This window comes from Nicotiana tabacum, chromosome 15 (genome assembly GCF_000715075.1).
Source record: "Nicotiana tabacum cultivar K326 chromosome 15, ASM71507v2, whole genome shotgun sequence".
Classification (NCBI taxonomy): domain Eukaryota; kingdom Viridiplantae; phylum Streptophyta; class Magnoliopsida; order Solanales; family Solanaceae; genus Nicotiana; species Nicotiana tabacum.
Window position 1 is genome coordinate 21426382 of NC_134094.1, and position 17523 is coordinate 21443904.

At 34.9% G+C, this 17523-nt stretch overlaps 2 protein-coding genes across 2 annotated transcripts; both read left to right on the forward strand.

The window, feature by feature from the left end:
• The first annotated feature begins 7131 nt into the window (after window positions 1-7131).
• On the forward strand, window positions 7132-8359 carry LOC107794994 (fasciclin-like arabinogalactan protein 14). Its single transcript, XM_016617552.2, has one exon. The coding sequence runs from the start codon at window positions 7261-7263 to the stop codon at window positions 8077-8079; it is 819 nt and encodes a 272-aa protein (XP_016473038.1). The 5' UTR covers window positions 7132-7260; the 3' UTR covers window positions 8080-8359.
• Window positions 8360-12915: 4556 nt separating this feature from the next.
• LOC107764156 (putative xyloglucan glycosyltransferase 5) lies at window positions 12916-17214 on the forward strand. The gene is made up of 5 exons (XM_016582695.2): window positions 12916-14038; window positions 14652-14960; window positions 15048-15338; window positions 15749-15862; window positions 16090-17214. Exons 1-5 carry the CDS (start codon window positions 13316-13318, stop codon window positions 16732-16734), a joined length of 2082 nt encoding a protein of 693 aa, XP_016438181.1. The 5' UTR covers window positions 12916-13315; the 3' UTR covers window positions 16735-17214.
• Window positions 17215-17523: the final 309 nt, after the last annotated feature.

Here is a 17523-nt window from a genome sequence, read left to right on the forward strand (position 1 = left end):
AGCAGTTTTAGTGAAAATCGAAGAGCAGGAAATCAGGGACAACAACAACATGGATCTCAGTCAGGGACACACTTGTCTTCACAGTCCACATACAGACCACATTACAAACATGGTACTAGGGGACCATCATCATCTGGACATCGTAATTCTGAGCAGATATATTCCACTACTTCAGTCTGCCAGACCTGTGGTAGATCACATTTGGGCCAATGTCGTGTTCTAATGGGAGAGTGCTTTCGGTGTGGCCAGTTGGGACAACACTTGAGGGGTTGCCCTCAGCCTCCGAGAAATTTCAACTAGGCTTCTATTCAGTCAGTTGCACCTACTCAGACTACTCGTAATACTTCATGTGCTACAAGTACAGGAAATAGAGGTCGAGGTGCTGGAGACCGTGCTACTGTGAATCAAGGACAAGGGAATGCTGGTAGAGGTTAGGCGAGAGTTTTTTCATTTACTAGACATGATGCTCATGCCTCGAATGCTGTGGTTACATGTATTCTCTCTGTCTGTTCATTTGATGCACTTGCGTTGATTGATTCGGGATCTACTCACTCTTATGTGTCCTCGTACTTTGCTTTGAGGTTTAGTAGACAGCCTGAGCTATTGAATGATCCTTTTCTAGTTGCTACTCCCGTTGGAGAGTCTCTATTAGCTGAATACGTGTATCGTGCTTGCTAGATTCGGGTTGAGGGTAGAGATACTCCAGATGACCTTATTGTACTTGATATGATTGACTTTGACATGCTGATGGGAATGGATTGGTTATATTCTTGCTATGCTATTGTCGATTGTCATGCAAAGATAGTCAAGTTTGAGATACCAAACGAACCCAGTTTTGTTCTAAAAGGGGGTCAGGTTCCAGAGATTTGCAAAGTTGTATCTTTTATGAAAGCTCAACGACTTCTGAAGAAAGGTTGATTGGGTTTCTTAGCTATTGTAAATGACACAAGAAAGGAAACAAATAGTATAGAAAATGTACCAGTAGTGAGAGAATTTTCTAATGTATTTCCTGAGGATTTACAGGATTGCCTCCAGTACCAGAAATAGATTTTGGTATTGATTTGCCACCTGACACATAGCCCATATCAATACCACCATATCGGATGGCACCAGCAGAGTTAAAAGAGCTAAAACAACAACTGCAGGATTTGTTAGATAAGGGTTTTATCAGACCGAGCATATCTCCATGGGGTGCACCGGTACTGTTCGTAAAGAAGAAAGACGGATCCCTGAGAATGTGCATTGACTACAAGCAGTTGAACAAGATAACAATACGCAATAAATATCCTTTTCCTCGTATAGATGACATGTTTGATCAGTTACAAGGAGCTGCCCACTTTTCAAAGATTGACCTCCGTTCTGGTTATCCTCAACTTAGAAACAAAGATGAATATATTTTTAAGACTGCTTTCAGAACTCGATACCAGCACTATGAGTTTCTTGTGATGCCTTTCGGACTGACTAATGCTCCAACTGCATTCATGGATTTAATGAATAGGGTGTTCAAGCCGTTTCTGGATAGATTTGTAATAGTATTTATTGATGATATCCTGATATATTCTCGTAGCCAAGGTGAATACGAGAATCATTTGAGGACTGTGTTGCAGATATTGTGAGAACATTAGCTTTATGCTAAGTTCTCTAAGTGTGAATTTTGGCTAGACTCTGTAGCATTTCTGGGGCATGTTGTATCCAAAAATGGAATTATGGTAGATCCTAAGAAGACAGAAGCTATGCAGAAATGGCCCAAGCCTACTTCTCCTACAGAGATTCGCAACTTTTTAGGCTTAGCGGGCTATTACATGCGTTTTTCACAGGATTTATCCAGAATAGCAGCGCCACTGACTAAGCTAACACAAAAAAATGCAAAGTTTTAGTGGACGAAAGAATGTGAGCAGAGCTTTCAGAAACTCAAAATGTGTCTGACAACTTCACCAATATTAGCTTTACCATCAGGTTCTGGAGGATTTACAGTATTCTGTGATGCCTCGAGGGTGGGATTAAGATGTGTTCTCATGCAAAATGATCGTGTTATCGCTTATGCTTCGAGACAATTGAAAAAGAATGAGCAAAACTATCCTACACATGATTTGGAGATGGCTGCAGTGGTATTTGCTCTAAAACTATGGAGGCATTACCTATACGGCGAAACTTGTGAGATTTATACTGACCATAAAAGTCTGAAGTATATCTTTCAGCAGAGAGATCTAAATCTTTGGCAGCGTCGGTGGATGGAACTACTGAAGGACTATGACTGTTCTGTTTTATATCATCCTGGTAAAGCCAATGTGGTGGCTGATGCATTGAGTAGAAAATCTATGGGGAGTTTGGCACATATAGCTCCTACAAAGAGATTTTTGGCCAAGGATATTCAGAGACTAGAAGGTACGGGTATCAGATTTAGTGTCAGAGATTCAGAGGCATTATTGGCTTGTGCTCATGCTAAGTCTTCATTAGTTGAGCGCATTAAGGACACCCAATATAAGGATGAGCAATTTTGCAAATACAGAGATGAGGCCTTAGCTTGTAAAAGCAAGGATATGATTGTTGAAAGTGATAGTGTTCTTTGAATGGGTGACAGGCTATGTGTCACAGACTTAGATGGGTTGAGGCATACTATTCTTAAAGAAGCCCATAACTCCAGATACATTATACATCCTGGATCCACAAAAATGTATCATGACCTAAAGTAATTCTATTGGTGGGAAGGTATGAAGAAAGATGTTACTAACTTTGTTTCTAGTTGTTTGACTTGTCAGCGGGTCAAGGCTGAGCATCAGCGACCCGTAGGACTGTTATAACAAATTGAGATTCCAGAGTAGAAATGGAAAAGAATTTTTTGTCACCGGTCTACCACGAACCCTTAGAGGTTATGACTCAGTATGGGTGATTATAGATCAATTGACAAAATCAGCACACTTTTTGCCAGTGAAGACTACATATAGTGGAGTAAGATATGCACAGATATTTATGAACAAAATTGTCCGACTTCACGGAGTTCCAATATCCATTATCTCTGATAGAGGATCACAATTTACCTCACACTTTTGGAAATCTTTTCAAGAAGCATTGGGTACACGAGTAGATCTTAGTACTGCATTTCATCCACAGATAGACAGGCGGTCTGAACGTACTATACAGATCTTGAAAGATATGTTGAGAGCTTGCATTCTTAAGTTTGGAGGTAGTTGGGACGCTTATCTACCTTTAGCTGAATTTGCTTACAATAATAACTTCCAGTCCAGTATTCAAATGGCACCGTACGAAGCATTGTATAGTAGAAGATGTCGTTGTCCTATCGGATGGTTTGAAACTGGTGAGACTAACTTATTGGGATCCGACCTAGTACAAGAAGCTATGAACAAGGTCCCGTTGATCAGACAGAGATTGCTTACAGCTCAAAGTAGACAAAAGTCTTATGCTGATAAGAGAAAAAGAGATTTAGTGTTCACAATTGGGGACAAAGTGTTCCTACGAGTCTCCTCTATGAAAGGTGTGATGCGGTTTGGGAAAAGAGGAAAGTTGAGCCCCAGGTTTATAGGACCGTATGAGATACTAGACCGAGTGGGAGCTGTGGCTTATCGTTTGGCACTCCCTCCTGAGTTGTCCTTTATTCATCCAGTGTTTCATATCTCAATGCTAACGAAAATGTATATCAGACTCATCTCAAGTGCTTGAAGCACCTGCTATACCGCTTGATGAGAAGTTGTCTTATGAGGAGGAACCGACGGCTATTGTTGATAGGAAAGTAAGAAAGCTACGGTCAAAAGAAATTGAGTTCGTAAAAGTTTTATGGAGAAATCATATAGTTGAAGAAGCTACTTGGGAAATAGAAGATGTTATGCAAGTCAAGTACCCCCATTTGTTTCAGTCTATAGGTACATACTTGAGTTAAATTCGGGGACCGAATTTCATAAGGTGGGGAGGATGTAATACCCCCAATATTTTAAATGAGGACAAATGGGGTATTTAGTAAATAATTTAAGTTTAAAGGAAAAACAAAACTAACTAATAAAACAAAAAAAAATACGAGCAAAGAAAGGACGAAAGAAAAGAGAAAAGCAGGAGGAAGAAGTTGGTGCAGTCTTGGTACCGAAAAAACTCACACCCAACTGAATTTTTTTCATATTCTTGCGTCTCAGTGATAAGGTATTTACATGTATTCTTCCTTCTTTAGAAAACACTATTATTTTATTTACATGATTCCTTATGGGACTGAATAGATATGAGGTTGGGATTGAACTAAGAGTTTAAAAGATAAAGTTAAGGAAATTTTGAGAAATTCATGAGACTTTTCAGTGAATTGACTGGGTATATTATATGGATGAGTTGTATTTAATAGATTTTGAATTGGTTTAAGTTAACTATAGCAGTGAGTTGGGATACTAAAATGGGTCTTGATATTTCAAGTAGAATAGGAGGGATTTGTTGAGTTATTATAATTCGGTGAATTAAGAGCTAAATATGAAACTCTAAGGATTTGGGCATTCTAAATTAGCTATGAATTAGCCTAAACATGGAAATTAATATGAGATCGATATTATGTAATTATAGATTGATTGGAAAAATTTATACGAATTGCTCGAGGTGAAGCATTTGGTATTTCGGCACGAGTACTGTGAGTAGTAATCTTACCGCAATTTGTGTTTTCATAACTTACATGATTTACATATAATTTTTAATATGAATATGTTACCGATTATTTTGAGTTGCATGTGGGACAAGTCTTTTACTCGATATGATACCGAAATATTTATTTGAGATGATTACCGTTGTTTTAAATATTTCCGTTGTCACTAGATCTGTTTTACCGTTACTTGAATTTACTGTTATCGAAATGACATTATATGATTTGATAAGAACCGAAATGCCCTATATTGTTTTAAAATATTTTCTACGAGTATATACGGATTACAGAGACAAGTATAAATGAGAGTAGACATTGAAGGATCTCGTAGCTAATGGCGGGTTCGTTAGACCCGGTGCACCTTGTAATTACAGATTACCGTTACAGCCTTGGCTAGTGGGAAGATAAAACTAGCATACCGTTACTGATTTTCCTCGAGTAGGGACTACCGTTATATTTGACTTCTTGCGAAAAAGTTCACAGTTATACCGATTACATGATCCGTTCATTGAAACCTCCCAAATGTGAATATTGATACTATACAGTGGTTACCGAGCTTATTACTGAATTGTTAATTGTATTATACTACAAGAAAAACATGACGAGACTGAAAATTATTTATTGTTTCTGAAATGGCATTTTTATGTTATTTTCTGTTTGACACACTAGCATGTTTTCTGACTTGTCCCCAATAAAAATGATTGTGGTTAAGTGTTATTACTCACTGAGCTAGCAACTCATTCCCCGCTAATTTTTTTACAGAGACAACAGTTGACGCGTGCGAGAATTTCGTTAATTAGAGCGCATAGGTTGATAGTTCTTGGTGAGCCTCGCACTTGTTCGCGTGGGCGGATATTTTATTTATTGTTATGGTCTTTTCTTTGAACTCTTAGAGTCGCTCCATAGTCATTATTTTTAGAGTCTCGAGTATTCTTTTGTTATTATAGACTTATGTTGAGTATCACTCATTCTTATCAAAGTTGAAGATAAAGTAGTATTTCTAGTTGTTAGTGGGTGGACTATTAATGGTAGATATTTATTTTGGTTAATTGATAAAGTCATTGTCGTTTGAATTGATATTAGGATGTTTGGTTGTTGATTTGAGACATGAAAATTTTTGGAATAATCCAAAAACAGGAAAAACTGTGCCCGATTTTCTGTAAAATATCGATGGGGCTTACTTGTGGGCACTTACTCTTAAGTGCTGGTCATGATCCTAAATTGGGTCGTGACAACTCTACATCCGCCACTGGTGGTGGATGTGGTTGGTTGTGGTTGCACCATTGAGACTAGAGGTGGCAGGTAGCTAGTGTTGGAAGTTCTTCCCAATGATGATTATGCGATAGTGATTGTTGGTAATGATAGTTGACGATGATAACTGTAAGGCTATTGGTGGTCTTTTAATGGTCGTAGTATACTACTGCAATAAATAATACTAGTATATGTTTAATTATTGCATCAAAGAAAATCAATAGTAGAGGTTCTAGAATTGTTTCCAAATAAGGTTGAAAGTAAACTAAATAGAATATTAAAATTAATCACGTTAAATAGATATCGTGAGTAATATGAAAGGTATAATGAAGATGGAGAGCATCCCATTCATTAACTCACAATCCCTTGATAGATGTCATACGTGAGAGGATGAAGAAACTAGAATTTAAAGTTTATGGATTCTAAATGCGTGTTCTCAACTCGTCATAATTACCGTTTCGCAATTTAATATTAAACATATTTTATGAATTTTTTAATACAAATATAGATTTAAGTAAAAGCTATTGGATTCGTCTGAATCCGTAGCTAACGCTCTCCCTCCGCCCCTACACTCCGGGGCTGACGCATGTTTGACGAAGCGGTGTCACGTCAGAAAATTTTACTAAATATATGCATTAATACTTTGAGAATGGATAAGTAGGATAAAATAATACCACTTATGACGGATTGTCTCCCAGTGTGCCGGTTATGTGTTTGATTTTGTTCTAAGAGGGATTAAAAATTATGATTAAGTAAAATTGAACTTAGGACCTTTTCTAACTTAAGACTAAACAAAACTAATTGACTAAGACTATTTCTTGTCTAGAAATATGATAACTAAAGTTATTTATTTCCATTATTCTATAAATTTGGACACCTTACAAAATTTCGTGACGCGAGATCAAATATACCATAATAAAATGGTGAGACAGACCGTTGCAAAAATACCATACTGGGTATGGTTAAGAATACGTTAAACAACTCATATTATTTTTCACCGTACAAATATTTTTCTAATTGGATAATGTATAGTACATGATTTTATGCCGTACAAATAGAGGTTAATTAATACGAAAGTAAATTCATTCCGTCAACTCAAATTATGAAAGACTTTGAAAACGACTGATTTATGCATGCATGCAAATTTAAGGGTTAGAGACATTCACTCCAATTCACAAGCTCAAGAACTCTTCACCTCCATTAACTCCACTCTATATAACCCTCCATTTTTTCTCTTTTCATAAGTCGGAGTTGGTTGTTTTTATCTAGGAAGAAACATAACAAAAAAATCTCATTTTTGCTGGTATAAAAAAACCAAAAAAATAAATATATTTTGTATCTTTTTTTCTTTCTTTCTTTGGCTTTGATCATTGCCGGCAAAAATGAATCGTTCCATTGTTGCCCTTCTCTGTTACTTCCTTCTACTAGCTTCCTCAGCCTCAGCTTTTAATATCACAAAAATTCTAAGCCAATTTTCTGATTATAGCACTTTTAATGACCTTCTTTGTAAATCTGGCTTAGCCACTGAAATTAACAAAAGAGTCACAATTACAATTTTGGCCGTTCCAAATGGTGCAATTGGTGACCTTACCTCAAAATCAGATGATGTTCTCAAGAGTGTTTTATCAACCTATGTTGTATTAGATTACTATGATATCCCGAAACTCAAAAACTTAAAGGACAAAACTGCAAAATTGACAACAATGTACCAACAATCTGGTAAAGCAGGATATGACCAAGGTTTCTTGAATGTGACATCTAAAGATGGTAGTTTTGTATTTGGATCAGCTGCTAAAGGCGCTCAACGCGATTCAAGGCTCGAAAAATCAGTAATGAATCAGCCTTATAACATATCAATTCTTGGAATTTCTCAGCCAATTGTTACACCTGGATTAGATGGAACACTTGCACCAGTTTCAGCTCCACCACCTAAGGCTAATAATGCAACATCTTCACCTAAGAGTTCACCACCTTCTGATGATGAAGCAGAGTCCCCCGAAGAAGAAGCAGAGTCCCCTGTTTCTGAAGAAACAGAGGCCCCTGCTCCTTCTAAGGATGCCGATTCTTCGGCTAGTTCGCCCGCGGCTGATTCGCCACCGGCTGACGCTCAGGCGCCACCACCGGCAAGATCATCTGCTCGGAAATTGAAGGTTTCCTTTTGTTTGTTTGGAGTTTTGGCATCAATGGTTGCAGCTTTCTAAAAAGGGAGTTTTGTGAGGATGTCCAAGATTCTTGGATTGTAGAGAGAAAAAATAAATGATGGAGTACATCTTATGTACAAGACTTTTAAAAACACTATGATTTTCGAAATATATAAGAAGCGTATACCTTTATCCATAGATGTAAGATGACCTCTCTTTATGTTGAACAACAATAGTCTTTTCATCTTGTTTTCTTCTTTTTTCCTTTAGTTATACATGAGGAAACATAGTACTTCCTCATCTCATTTTATGTAATATATGAGGAAACATATTTTTATGAGACGTGGCGTCTAAGAAAGAAAGATAGATTTTTATAATTTATGTTGGAAACAAACCATAGACATTTGTATAGTTATAAATTATCTCATTAATGATAAAATAAAAAGTTTAAAGTTATATTATTTTTATATATGAAAATTTGTCCTCTTTTTTGGAACAAACTAAAAAGAAATATGTGCCACATAAATTGGAATCGATGAATAGTAACGTTCTTTCTTAGAAAAAGGACCAGCTTATGAAAAATCACTTTATATTTTATTTTCCATCAAGTGAGAAATTATTTAATCATTTTATTTAAATCATAATGACCCTTAAACTTAGACCAATTAGATTTTACACTCAATATGTATTAACCATAATAATAGACCAAATAGGAAAGACAACTCGTATATCTCAAATTCTTTCCATTGACACACATCATGTTATTCACCTCATTGTTCAATAAATATACGGAAAAGAGTAAAAAAATACCGTTAATATATTGGATTTAGTTATATGTTCTTTGTTAACGTACAGCTTGTAGAAGCTTCTACTATTATTTTCTGGCTCAACTATATCACCAAATAATTAAAAATGTCTAAATATGCCCCTCATAGTAACGAGAAAGTCACGTCGAAATATACTTAAGCATTTCCAATTGATAAAATGCTTTAAATTATTGCATTTGTTGCTAAACCCTGCGCACAGCGGAGCTTGATATGCCGTACTGCGTTTTTACTGAACTAATCGATGAGTTAGTCCAGCCCATAGGTTGAATTGTACAGGGCCAGTTTAATTTGGACTATAATCAATAATACTATAGGGGAATTTGCAGCCGTACCCTATATTTGTGCCACCTTTTAATATGTACCCTATTTTTAAAAATTATTGATTTAGTAGTCAGTTGACAAAAAATCCGTAATAATATAACAATTACACCCCTGATAATATTAGCATTAGCATGCTACTTTAGAGATGACCTTATTCGCATTAGTATACTGTAAAACAAGCCCTGATAAACGTAGCAACATGCTAACGTTTGGAGATGACGTTGTTTTACAGTACCAGAGGTTATTCATTAGCATGCGAGATGGTGTAAAACTTCAACCAATTACAATAGCAGCTGAAGTTGTTTTACATTGAAGATAAAACTTCATGCTAATGCATGCTGAAGTTATTTATCCTGCAGTCAACAGTTTTGTCATGAGTTTTATCCAAAACTTCAGTCTAAACATGCTGAAGTTATTTAGTTCATTTGCTAAAATTTCAGACTAAACATGCTGAACTTATTTAGTTCATTTGCTAAAATTTCAGACTAAACATGCTTAAGTTTTTATCTTGCAATATGTAATTTTCTAATGAGTTTTTGCTAATGCATGCTGAAGTTATTTAGTTCATTTGCTAAAACTTCAGGCTAAACATGCTTAAGTTATTTAGTTCATTTGCTAAAATTTCAGACTTATCATGCTTAAGTTATTTAGTTCATTTGCTATAATTTCAGATTAAACATGGTTAAGTTATTTAGTTCATTTGCTAAAATTTCATGCCAAAACATGCTGAAGTGTTGTCCTGCAATCTAGAGTTTTGTCAATAGTCCTGAAGGACAAAATCATCTTTTTAGAATGCTTTTAACAAAAAAAATGTGTACGTATGCAAATGAAAAAATAAAACGGGTATAAGTTAAAAGGGGGCGACCAAATAGGGCGCCCCATGCAATTTTTACATACTAGAGACTCAAGACTGAACCTTTTAGGGAAAATGACACTGTATAGCTACTCTTAAAATAATAGCCAAAAAATATATAATTTTTGCATATATATATATATATATATATATATATATATATATATATATATATATTTTCTATATGTTATATACAAAAATTATACAAATTTTATATATTTTTTCGGCTAATAAATATATATAGTTTTTGGTACGGGTTAAAAGTAAAAAAAAGCCTAACCTTTTATTCTCAATGGGCTAGTTTAAGGGTCAGCCAGGTCCATGAGTTTGGAACACATTGGTCGATGGATATTAGTTTTGGAGCGATCATAAATTCTTTTAAATATATTTGAAAGAAAATTTACAATAGTCTAATTATGATTTTTGTTTCCGAATAGGGGTGTAAAACAAAAAAAAATAAAAATATAAGATTTATCATTTGTGTGGCATACATATGTAGAGATATTTATAATATTATTAATCTTTCTTCTCTTTTATTTTGTGATAAGGGGGAAATACTTGTGTCTAAGGAAAGGAAATAATGAAGCAGTGAAAGATGTAATAATTTAGTTGGCACCGACAGCTGAAGAAATAAAAAGTGGCCCAGGAGACCATAGCATATGCCTTATTTTTATGCCATAAGTTTATAATGGGAAGATATATCTGTCGGTGAAGCCTCTCAACTTTTCAATTTCCTTCTCTTGCTTTTGAGTTATTCCAAATAAATTTTAGAAATAGAAAACATTCATTTTGATTATTCAAAAAAGGAAAATAAGTTAAAATGAGTACATTTGATCTGCGTTTCACCTTGGGTTCAAAAATGCACTCTCTGTTGAAAACATTGATCAGTCTTGCTTTTTTAGCTTGTTTGGCAAAAATTCTCTTTTTTCGTCAATTTTTTCTTTTTTTTAAAGTTAAGATATTTGGCCAAATCGAAGGAACAAAAAAAAAATACTTTTGAGTAGAAGTAAAAATAATTTTTGAGAAGCAGAAAAAATTTAGTTTCTTCTCAAAAACACAATTTTAAAAATCATATTGAAAAAAATACACTTAGAAATAACTTCTAAAAACTTGATCAAACACTAATTGTTACTCAAAAGTATTTTTTAAATTAATTAGTACAAATTATTTGTCATCAAAAGTATTTTTTTTGAAAAATAATTAAACAAAGTCATTGTTCGCATTTACCATCGTCCACATAAATTTACTCTTGATGCGATATGTAATTTAAAAGCCACGTCTCCGGATGTCATTGTTGTTGTCATCGACAGTAATGTTATTATCATTATTATTATTATTATTATTATTATTGTTATTATTATTATCATTATCAAATGAGTTGATTTTACATTTGTTTGAAAGAGAAAAGAAAATATGCTGACTAAAATACAACTGATATAACTAACTTTAGAATTTTAGTTGATTAAATAAAAATTTCGTAAACCAAAATCATTCCTACCAATCTTAGAAATGTCATTTTCAGGTATTTGTTGATTAAAAAAGCGACAGCACCATTTCTCCCACGTGAGAAAAAAAAACTTTGAACTCTCTTCTCCCCCCCCTCACTCCAAGTTTTTAAAAAAATATTTTTCTAATAGTTAACTATTCATTAACTTATTTCTTTATTTCAGTAATAATTTATTGCCCATACAGTTACAGCCAATATTTTTTCCATCAGTTATGGTCCCTATTATTTTTCAATCCCAAAACAGCTCAAATCACCAGGCAAAAGAGGACAAGAAAACATTCTGCCACTGCACTGTTTTATGTACTTATCCCTATAGTCTAAGGTAAAAATAAATATTTTAAAAAGGATGTGAATTTTATGTGTCATTTGTGGATCCCAAGGTAAAACAATGGTGTTAATAAATGTTAAAAACAAGCCTAACAGCAACATCACCAATAGCAAACCGATAATGTTAAAGTACTTAAACAAAAGAATATTCATAAAAAATACTTACTTTAACAGCCATCTTTACTCTAAAGTGTCTAATTATGAATTTGAGCATTCAAGATTAGCGCTTTATACTAATGCTTTTATAGGTGGCTGCATATCCTTTTCCAACCCTGTAAGGCAACACCCCCTCCCCCCACAAAAAAAAAAAAAAAAAAAAAAAGAAGCCCCAAATAGAAAATTAAGAAGAGCAAAAAGTTTAATGAATAGAAAGTTTATCTCAAAGCTGGAAGTTGGAATGTTTTTAATTTTCACTTGGTACTATACAGATTATTTTTGTTTAATCTAAAATAATATTGTAGCATTAGTCTTTCACCTAATTTTCTACATTCAGTCAACACACGAAAACATTCTTCGTATTTAAAATAATAATAATAATAATAATACTCCATCCGTTTCAATTTATGAATATATTTTTTTTTAGTCCGTGCCAAATAGAATGACCCCTTCCATATTTAGAAATAATTTACCTTTATGTAATGAGTTATAGCCACACAAAATATATGTGACTCATTTTACATCACAAGTTTAAATTTTTATTTTTTTTTTCTTAAATTCCGTGCCCGATCAAGTACGTTCACCTAAATAATTAAAACGGGAGAGTAATAAATAAGAAAGCACTTAAACAAAGTATTACTACTATTATAAAGTATCTACTTATAAGTTTGAACTTTAAACAATCAAGATTAACACTTCATTATACTAAAGGTAGTTATTAGTGGCGGGCTGCATATTCTTTTCCAACACTGTACTACCCCCCTCCTCCCCACCTTACCCCATCCAATTAAATTTTCAAAAGAGCAAAAGTTAATTAATATAAAGTTTATTGTAGCCTTATTCTTTCACCAAAATTTCCTTGTTTTCCACATTCAGTCAACACATGAAAACATTCTTCACTATTTACAGTTATAGTGGATAAACTTGTCAGCTAGTGATTTTTACTTACTTTTAATGCATTTTAGGTTGTACTACCACAGCTAGCTTGAATCAAAAAGTGGAAATAAAATCTTGAAGAAAAGAGAGTAAATTTCACAGCTGGTAATTGTATTGATATTGGTATATACTTTCCTCTATAATAGTGCTTTGCTTTTTAGCTTGAGTAGTCTCTAAGAGTATGCAAAGAATAACTTCTTTTCTAGCTCTTACATTCTGTTACGTTGGTTGTAAAAATAAAGGGCTTTGAAATAAGTTCTTGAATTCTTGAATGATGCAAGACAATTCTTGATTCTTGTTCTGAATGAGTATAGTGTGAGTTTCTTGATTTTGTTGGATCTGGTAATTTGTTGTTTTTAAGTGGCTTAAATGGCTCCAAGATTGAGTTTTTTTGACTGGTGGGGTAAGGAAACCCAGAGGGGAACACCAGTGATAGTGAAAATGGAGAACCCCAACTTCTCCATTGTTGAAATTGATGGTCCTGATTCTGCATTTAAGCCAATAGAGAAGAGTAGAGGCAAGAATGCTAAGCAAGTGACATGGGTTTTGCTTCTTAAAGCTAATCAAGCTGTTGGCTTTGTTGCTTGGCTTGCAACAATTTTATGGACTTTATTTGGAACTATCAAGAATAGGCTGATTTTTAGAGAAGGGGTTTCTCTTGCAAGTGAGAAACTTGGAAAAAGTAAACTACTTTTCAGAATAATCAAAGCTTGTTTGGTGATTTCTTTGGTTATGTTGGCCTTTGAGGTTGTTGCTTACTTCAAAGGTTGGGATTATTTTCAGAATCCAAGTTTGTATATTCCACATACTTCTGATGTTTTGGGGTTGTTCCATGTAACTTATGTTGGTTGGTTGGATTTTCGCGCTGATTATATCGCGCCTTCTGTTCAAAATCTTTCCACATTCTGTACTGTTTTATTCCTAATTCAGTCGTTAGATCGTTTGATACTTTGTTTGGGTTGCTTATACATAAAGTGCAAGAAGATTAAGCCAAAGATTGAAGGGGATCCGTTTAAATCGGATGATCTTGAGGGATCAAACAACAGCTACCCTATGGTTCTTGTGCAGATTCCAATGTGTAATGAAAGAGAGGTACTGTACCTAATTCATTTTTTTCTGCTGCCCTTTTGAATTGTGAATATTCTATCTTATTGTTTTTGTTACTATAACTGGGGCTGATATGCGGATGAGGAATTAGCATACTTCTGTGGCTTCTATTTAAGTCTTAAACTTCTTGTTAGGAGAGAACATGAGTCACTTCCAAACTTTGAATTAGTTGAAATTGGTAATATACGAGTAAATTTAGGTGAATTCAACTCCCTCTTTTGTGGTGCTTTTAAACCATTGTTATATATGGTTTCCTTTTTAGCTTTCTGATTAGCACTTCATTGGTGGTTTCCTTTTACCTTTATTTTTCCACAGTAGTGGTCTCTTTCTTACTTTTTCTGTTGTAGGCGAGGGTTGCTCCATATCGGGATTGCTTAATATGACATAATTTGTTTTGCAATACTATTGATATATTTAGTATCTTATTATCAAATAAGGGAATTGAGCATTTTGGGATCTTAATCTGTCCTTGGCATATAAGTAGTACTTAAGACTTTTCATTAGTTGCATTCAAAACAAAAAATTTCTTCTTTTCTGCTTTTCTTTTCCTTATGTATTATGCATTCAAAACTTTTTCGCTATTACTGGTGTTGTGCAGGTATATGAGTTGTCTATAACGGCAGTCTGTCAACTTGATTGGCCAAAAGACCGTTTGTTGATTCAAATTCTTGATGACTCTGACAATGAGTGCATCCAAGAGTTAATAAAGTCAGAGGTTGCTAAATGGAGCCAAAAGGGTATCAACATAATTTATAGGCACCGTTTGGTTAGAACTGGTTACAAAGCAGGGAACCTGAAGTCTGCGATGAGTTGTGACTATGTGAAGGATTATGAATTTGTTGCAATCTTTGATGCGGATTTCCAACCAACTCCAGATTTTCTTAAGCAGACAGTCCCACATTTCAAGGTGAAATATGTTCTTCTTGTTTTCCTTTTGTGAGTTCATTGATGTTGCTGTTGACAATTAACACGTATGTTCTGACTTTTGTCACAGGATAACCCTGAGTTAGGATTGGTTCAAACAAGATGGGCATTTGTTAACAAGGACGAAAACTTGTTGACTCGTCTCCAAAACATTAATCTGTGTTTTCATTTTGAGGTGGAACAGCAGGTGAATGGCGTATTCTTGAACTTCTTTGGTTTCAATGGAACGGCTGGTATCTGGAGAATAAAAGCCTTAGAGGAGTCAGGAGGTTGGCTTGAGAGGACAACTGTGGAAGATATGGATATTGCTGTCCGTGCTCATCTCAATGGCTGGAAATTCATATATCTTAATGACGTGAGGGTAAGTATTGTCCGCTTTCATATTTTTGTTAAATGTGCTTATGGTCCCATCTATTGCTACTCTGACTGGCATTTGTTGCATAGGGGATTTTATTTTGAGTCTTCCTTTGCAAATAGAACTAGTTTTGGATCGAGGACTAATTGCTGTTCCTATTGTGTTGCAAATAGAAGCTGGATTTTATCGACTTAAGATTCAATAGTTAAACAACAGAATGATTTATGGCTGTTAGATTGGTTTTCTCTTTTGGTACTTTTTCTTTTTTAAACAGTTCTCATATTGATATCCAGATTGATGAAACTTTTGCCTGGTCTTATTCCCATTAAATTTTGATTTTTTTTTTTTATTTAAAATATTTTTTGTAGTTTTGTCAATCTAATCACAATGTTCTTCGTATCAATATGAAAAAATAGGTCCTTTGTGAAGTTCCTGAATCTTTTGAAGCGTATAGGAAGCAACAACATCGGTGGCATTCTGGCCCGATGCAACTCTTCCGAGTGTGTCTTCCTGCTATTGTTACTTCCAAGGTACATTGACTCCTCTCTTTAGCTTCGCCAAACTTCCTGATACATAAACATTCTAATGAAGAAAACTTCTGATGCTAGAGAAAATAAATTACTAAATATTGGAATGAAAAAGGAACAAATGAGGCAAAATGTAGTAAGAACTCATATAGCCGATCTTAACTAGCTTGGTATTGAGGCGTAATTGTTGTTATTGGAAAAATTCTAACGAACTTGTAACTTTTGTGCAGATATCAATATGGAAGAAAGCTAACTTAATACTTCTTTTCTTTTTGTTGAGAAAACTCATTCTTCCCTTCTATTCATTCACATTGTTTTGTGTAGTTCTTCCTTTAACCATGTTTATCCCGGAAGCGGAACTCCCATTCTGGGTTGTTTGCTACATACCTATTCTTATGACACTTTTAAACATTCTTCCGGCACCAAAAGCCATTCCTTTCATCGCCCCTTACCTCCTTTTCGAAAACACTATGTCAGTCACAAAGTTCAACGCTATGGTATCTGGACTTTTCCAATTGGGAAGCTCATACGAGTGGGTTGTCACCAAAAAAGCAGGTAGGTCTTCTGAATCCGACCTACTGGCTGCTGCTGAAAAGGATTTAAAAGTGTCGGGAGCACCACAGATTAGCAGAGGGGCTTCTGAAAGCGAACTCTCTGTGCTAAACCGATTGAACAAACAGAAAGATGAAACTTCTACACCTGTTAAGAAGAGCAACAAAATATACAGAAAAGAGCTAGCTCTTGCTTTCTTACTGTTAACGGCATCAGCCAGAAGCCTTTTATCGGCTCATGGACTCCACTTTTACTTCCTTCTTTTCCAAGGAGTGACATTCCTCCTTGTTGGTCTCGATCTTATTGGCGAACAGATCAGCTAATATTGCTCAAGAGAGGAGAAACAACCACCTACTTATTGTGTTCAAGAACTTATACACTTCGTCTCGTCTGAACTTTGTACCAGCAGAACAACAGAGACCAGGGAATAGCTCGGGTATTTCCACTTATCGACTTCTGCTATATGAAGTGAAGCCAATTAGGATTTTGTATGCGAGATGATTATGCCATTGCCTGTGTGAGTTCCCTAATGTTGTTAGATAGGGTAATTGTTGTCAGTCTTTTACAGAGAAGTCAATTGTTTGTCAATAATACTATAGGTAGAAGCAATCTTATTTTCTTTTACTTCCATTTATTTCTGAATTGGGATTTTTCAACCAGGAAGTGTGCTGTTTATGGCATTGCACATTCATCATATTGTGTATATAAGGATCTAAATGGCTAAATAAGGCCTAGTCAATACTTGCTTTTCAAATTCTTGGAATTTTCTACTGTAATGAATGAGACAACCCTCCTTCCATGAACATTTACTTTTATTGGCTTTGATAGTATAGATTGATTTGATTTCTTCATTTTACCTTGTTGCCCTGGTCTAGTGTAAATTCTTACATGCATCTTATCTTTATATGACTTAGAAAGTAACTAATCTTGTATGCCTTTAAAAAGGACAGCCCGGTGCACGAAGCATCCCGTGTTTACGCAGGGTTCGAGGAAGGGTCGTACCCTAAGAGGGTGTGATATAGGCAACCTACCCCGACGCAAGTACCAGTGACTGATTCCATGGCTCGAACCTATGACCTATGGTCACATAGTGACAACTTTACCGTTGCTCC

Bases quoted from the DNA above. Each gene is read 5' to 3' on its own strand.
- LOC107794994 (XM_016617552.2), top strand. From the start codon at position 7,261: ATGAATCGTTCCATTGTTGCCCTTCTCTGTTACTTCCTTCTACTAGCT.
- LOC107764156 (XM_016582695.2), top strand. From the start codon at position 13,316: ATGGCTCCAAGATTGAGTTTTTTTGACTGGTGGGGTAAGGAAACCCAG. The intron at 14,961-15,047 runs GTGAAATATGTT...CTTTTGTCACAG, and splicing joins AGACAGTCCCACATTTCAAG to GATAACCCTGAGTTAGGATT. The intron at 15,339-15,748 runs GTAAGTATTGTC...ATGAAAAAATAG, and splicing joins TATATCTTAATGACGTGAGG to GTCCTTTGTGAAGTTCCTGA.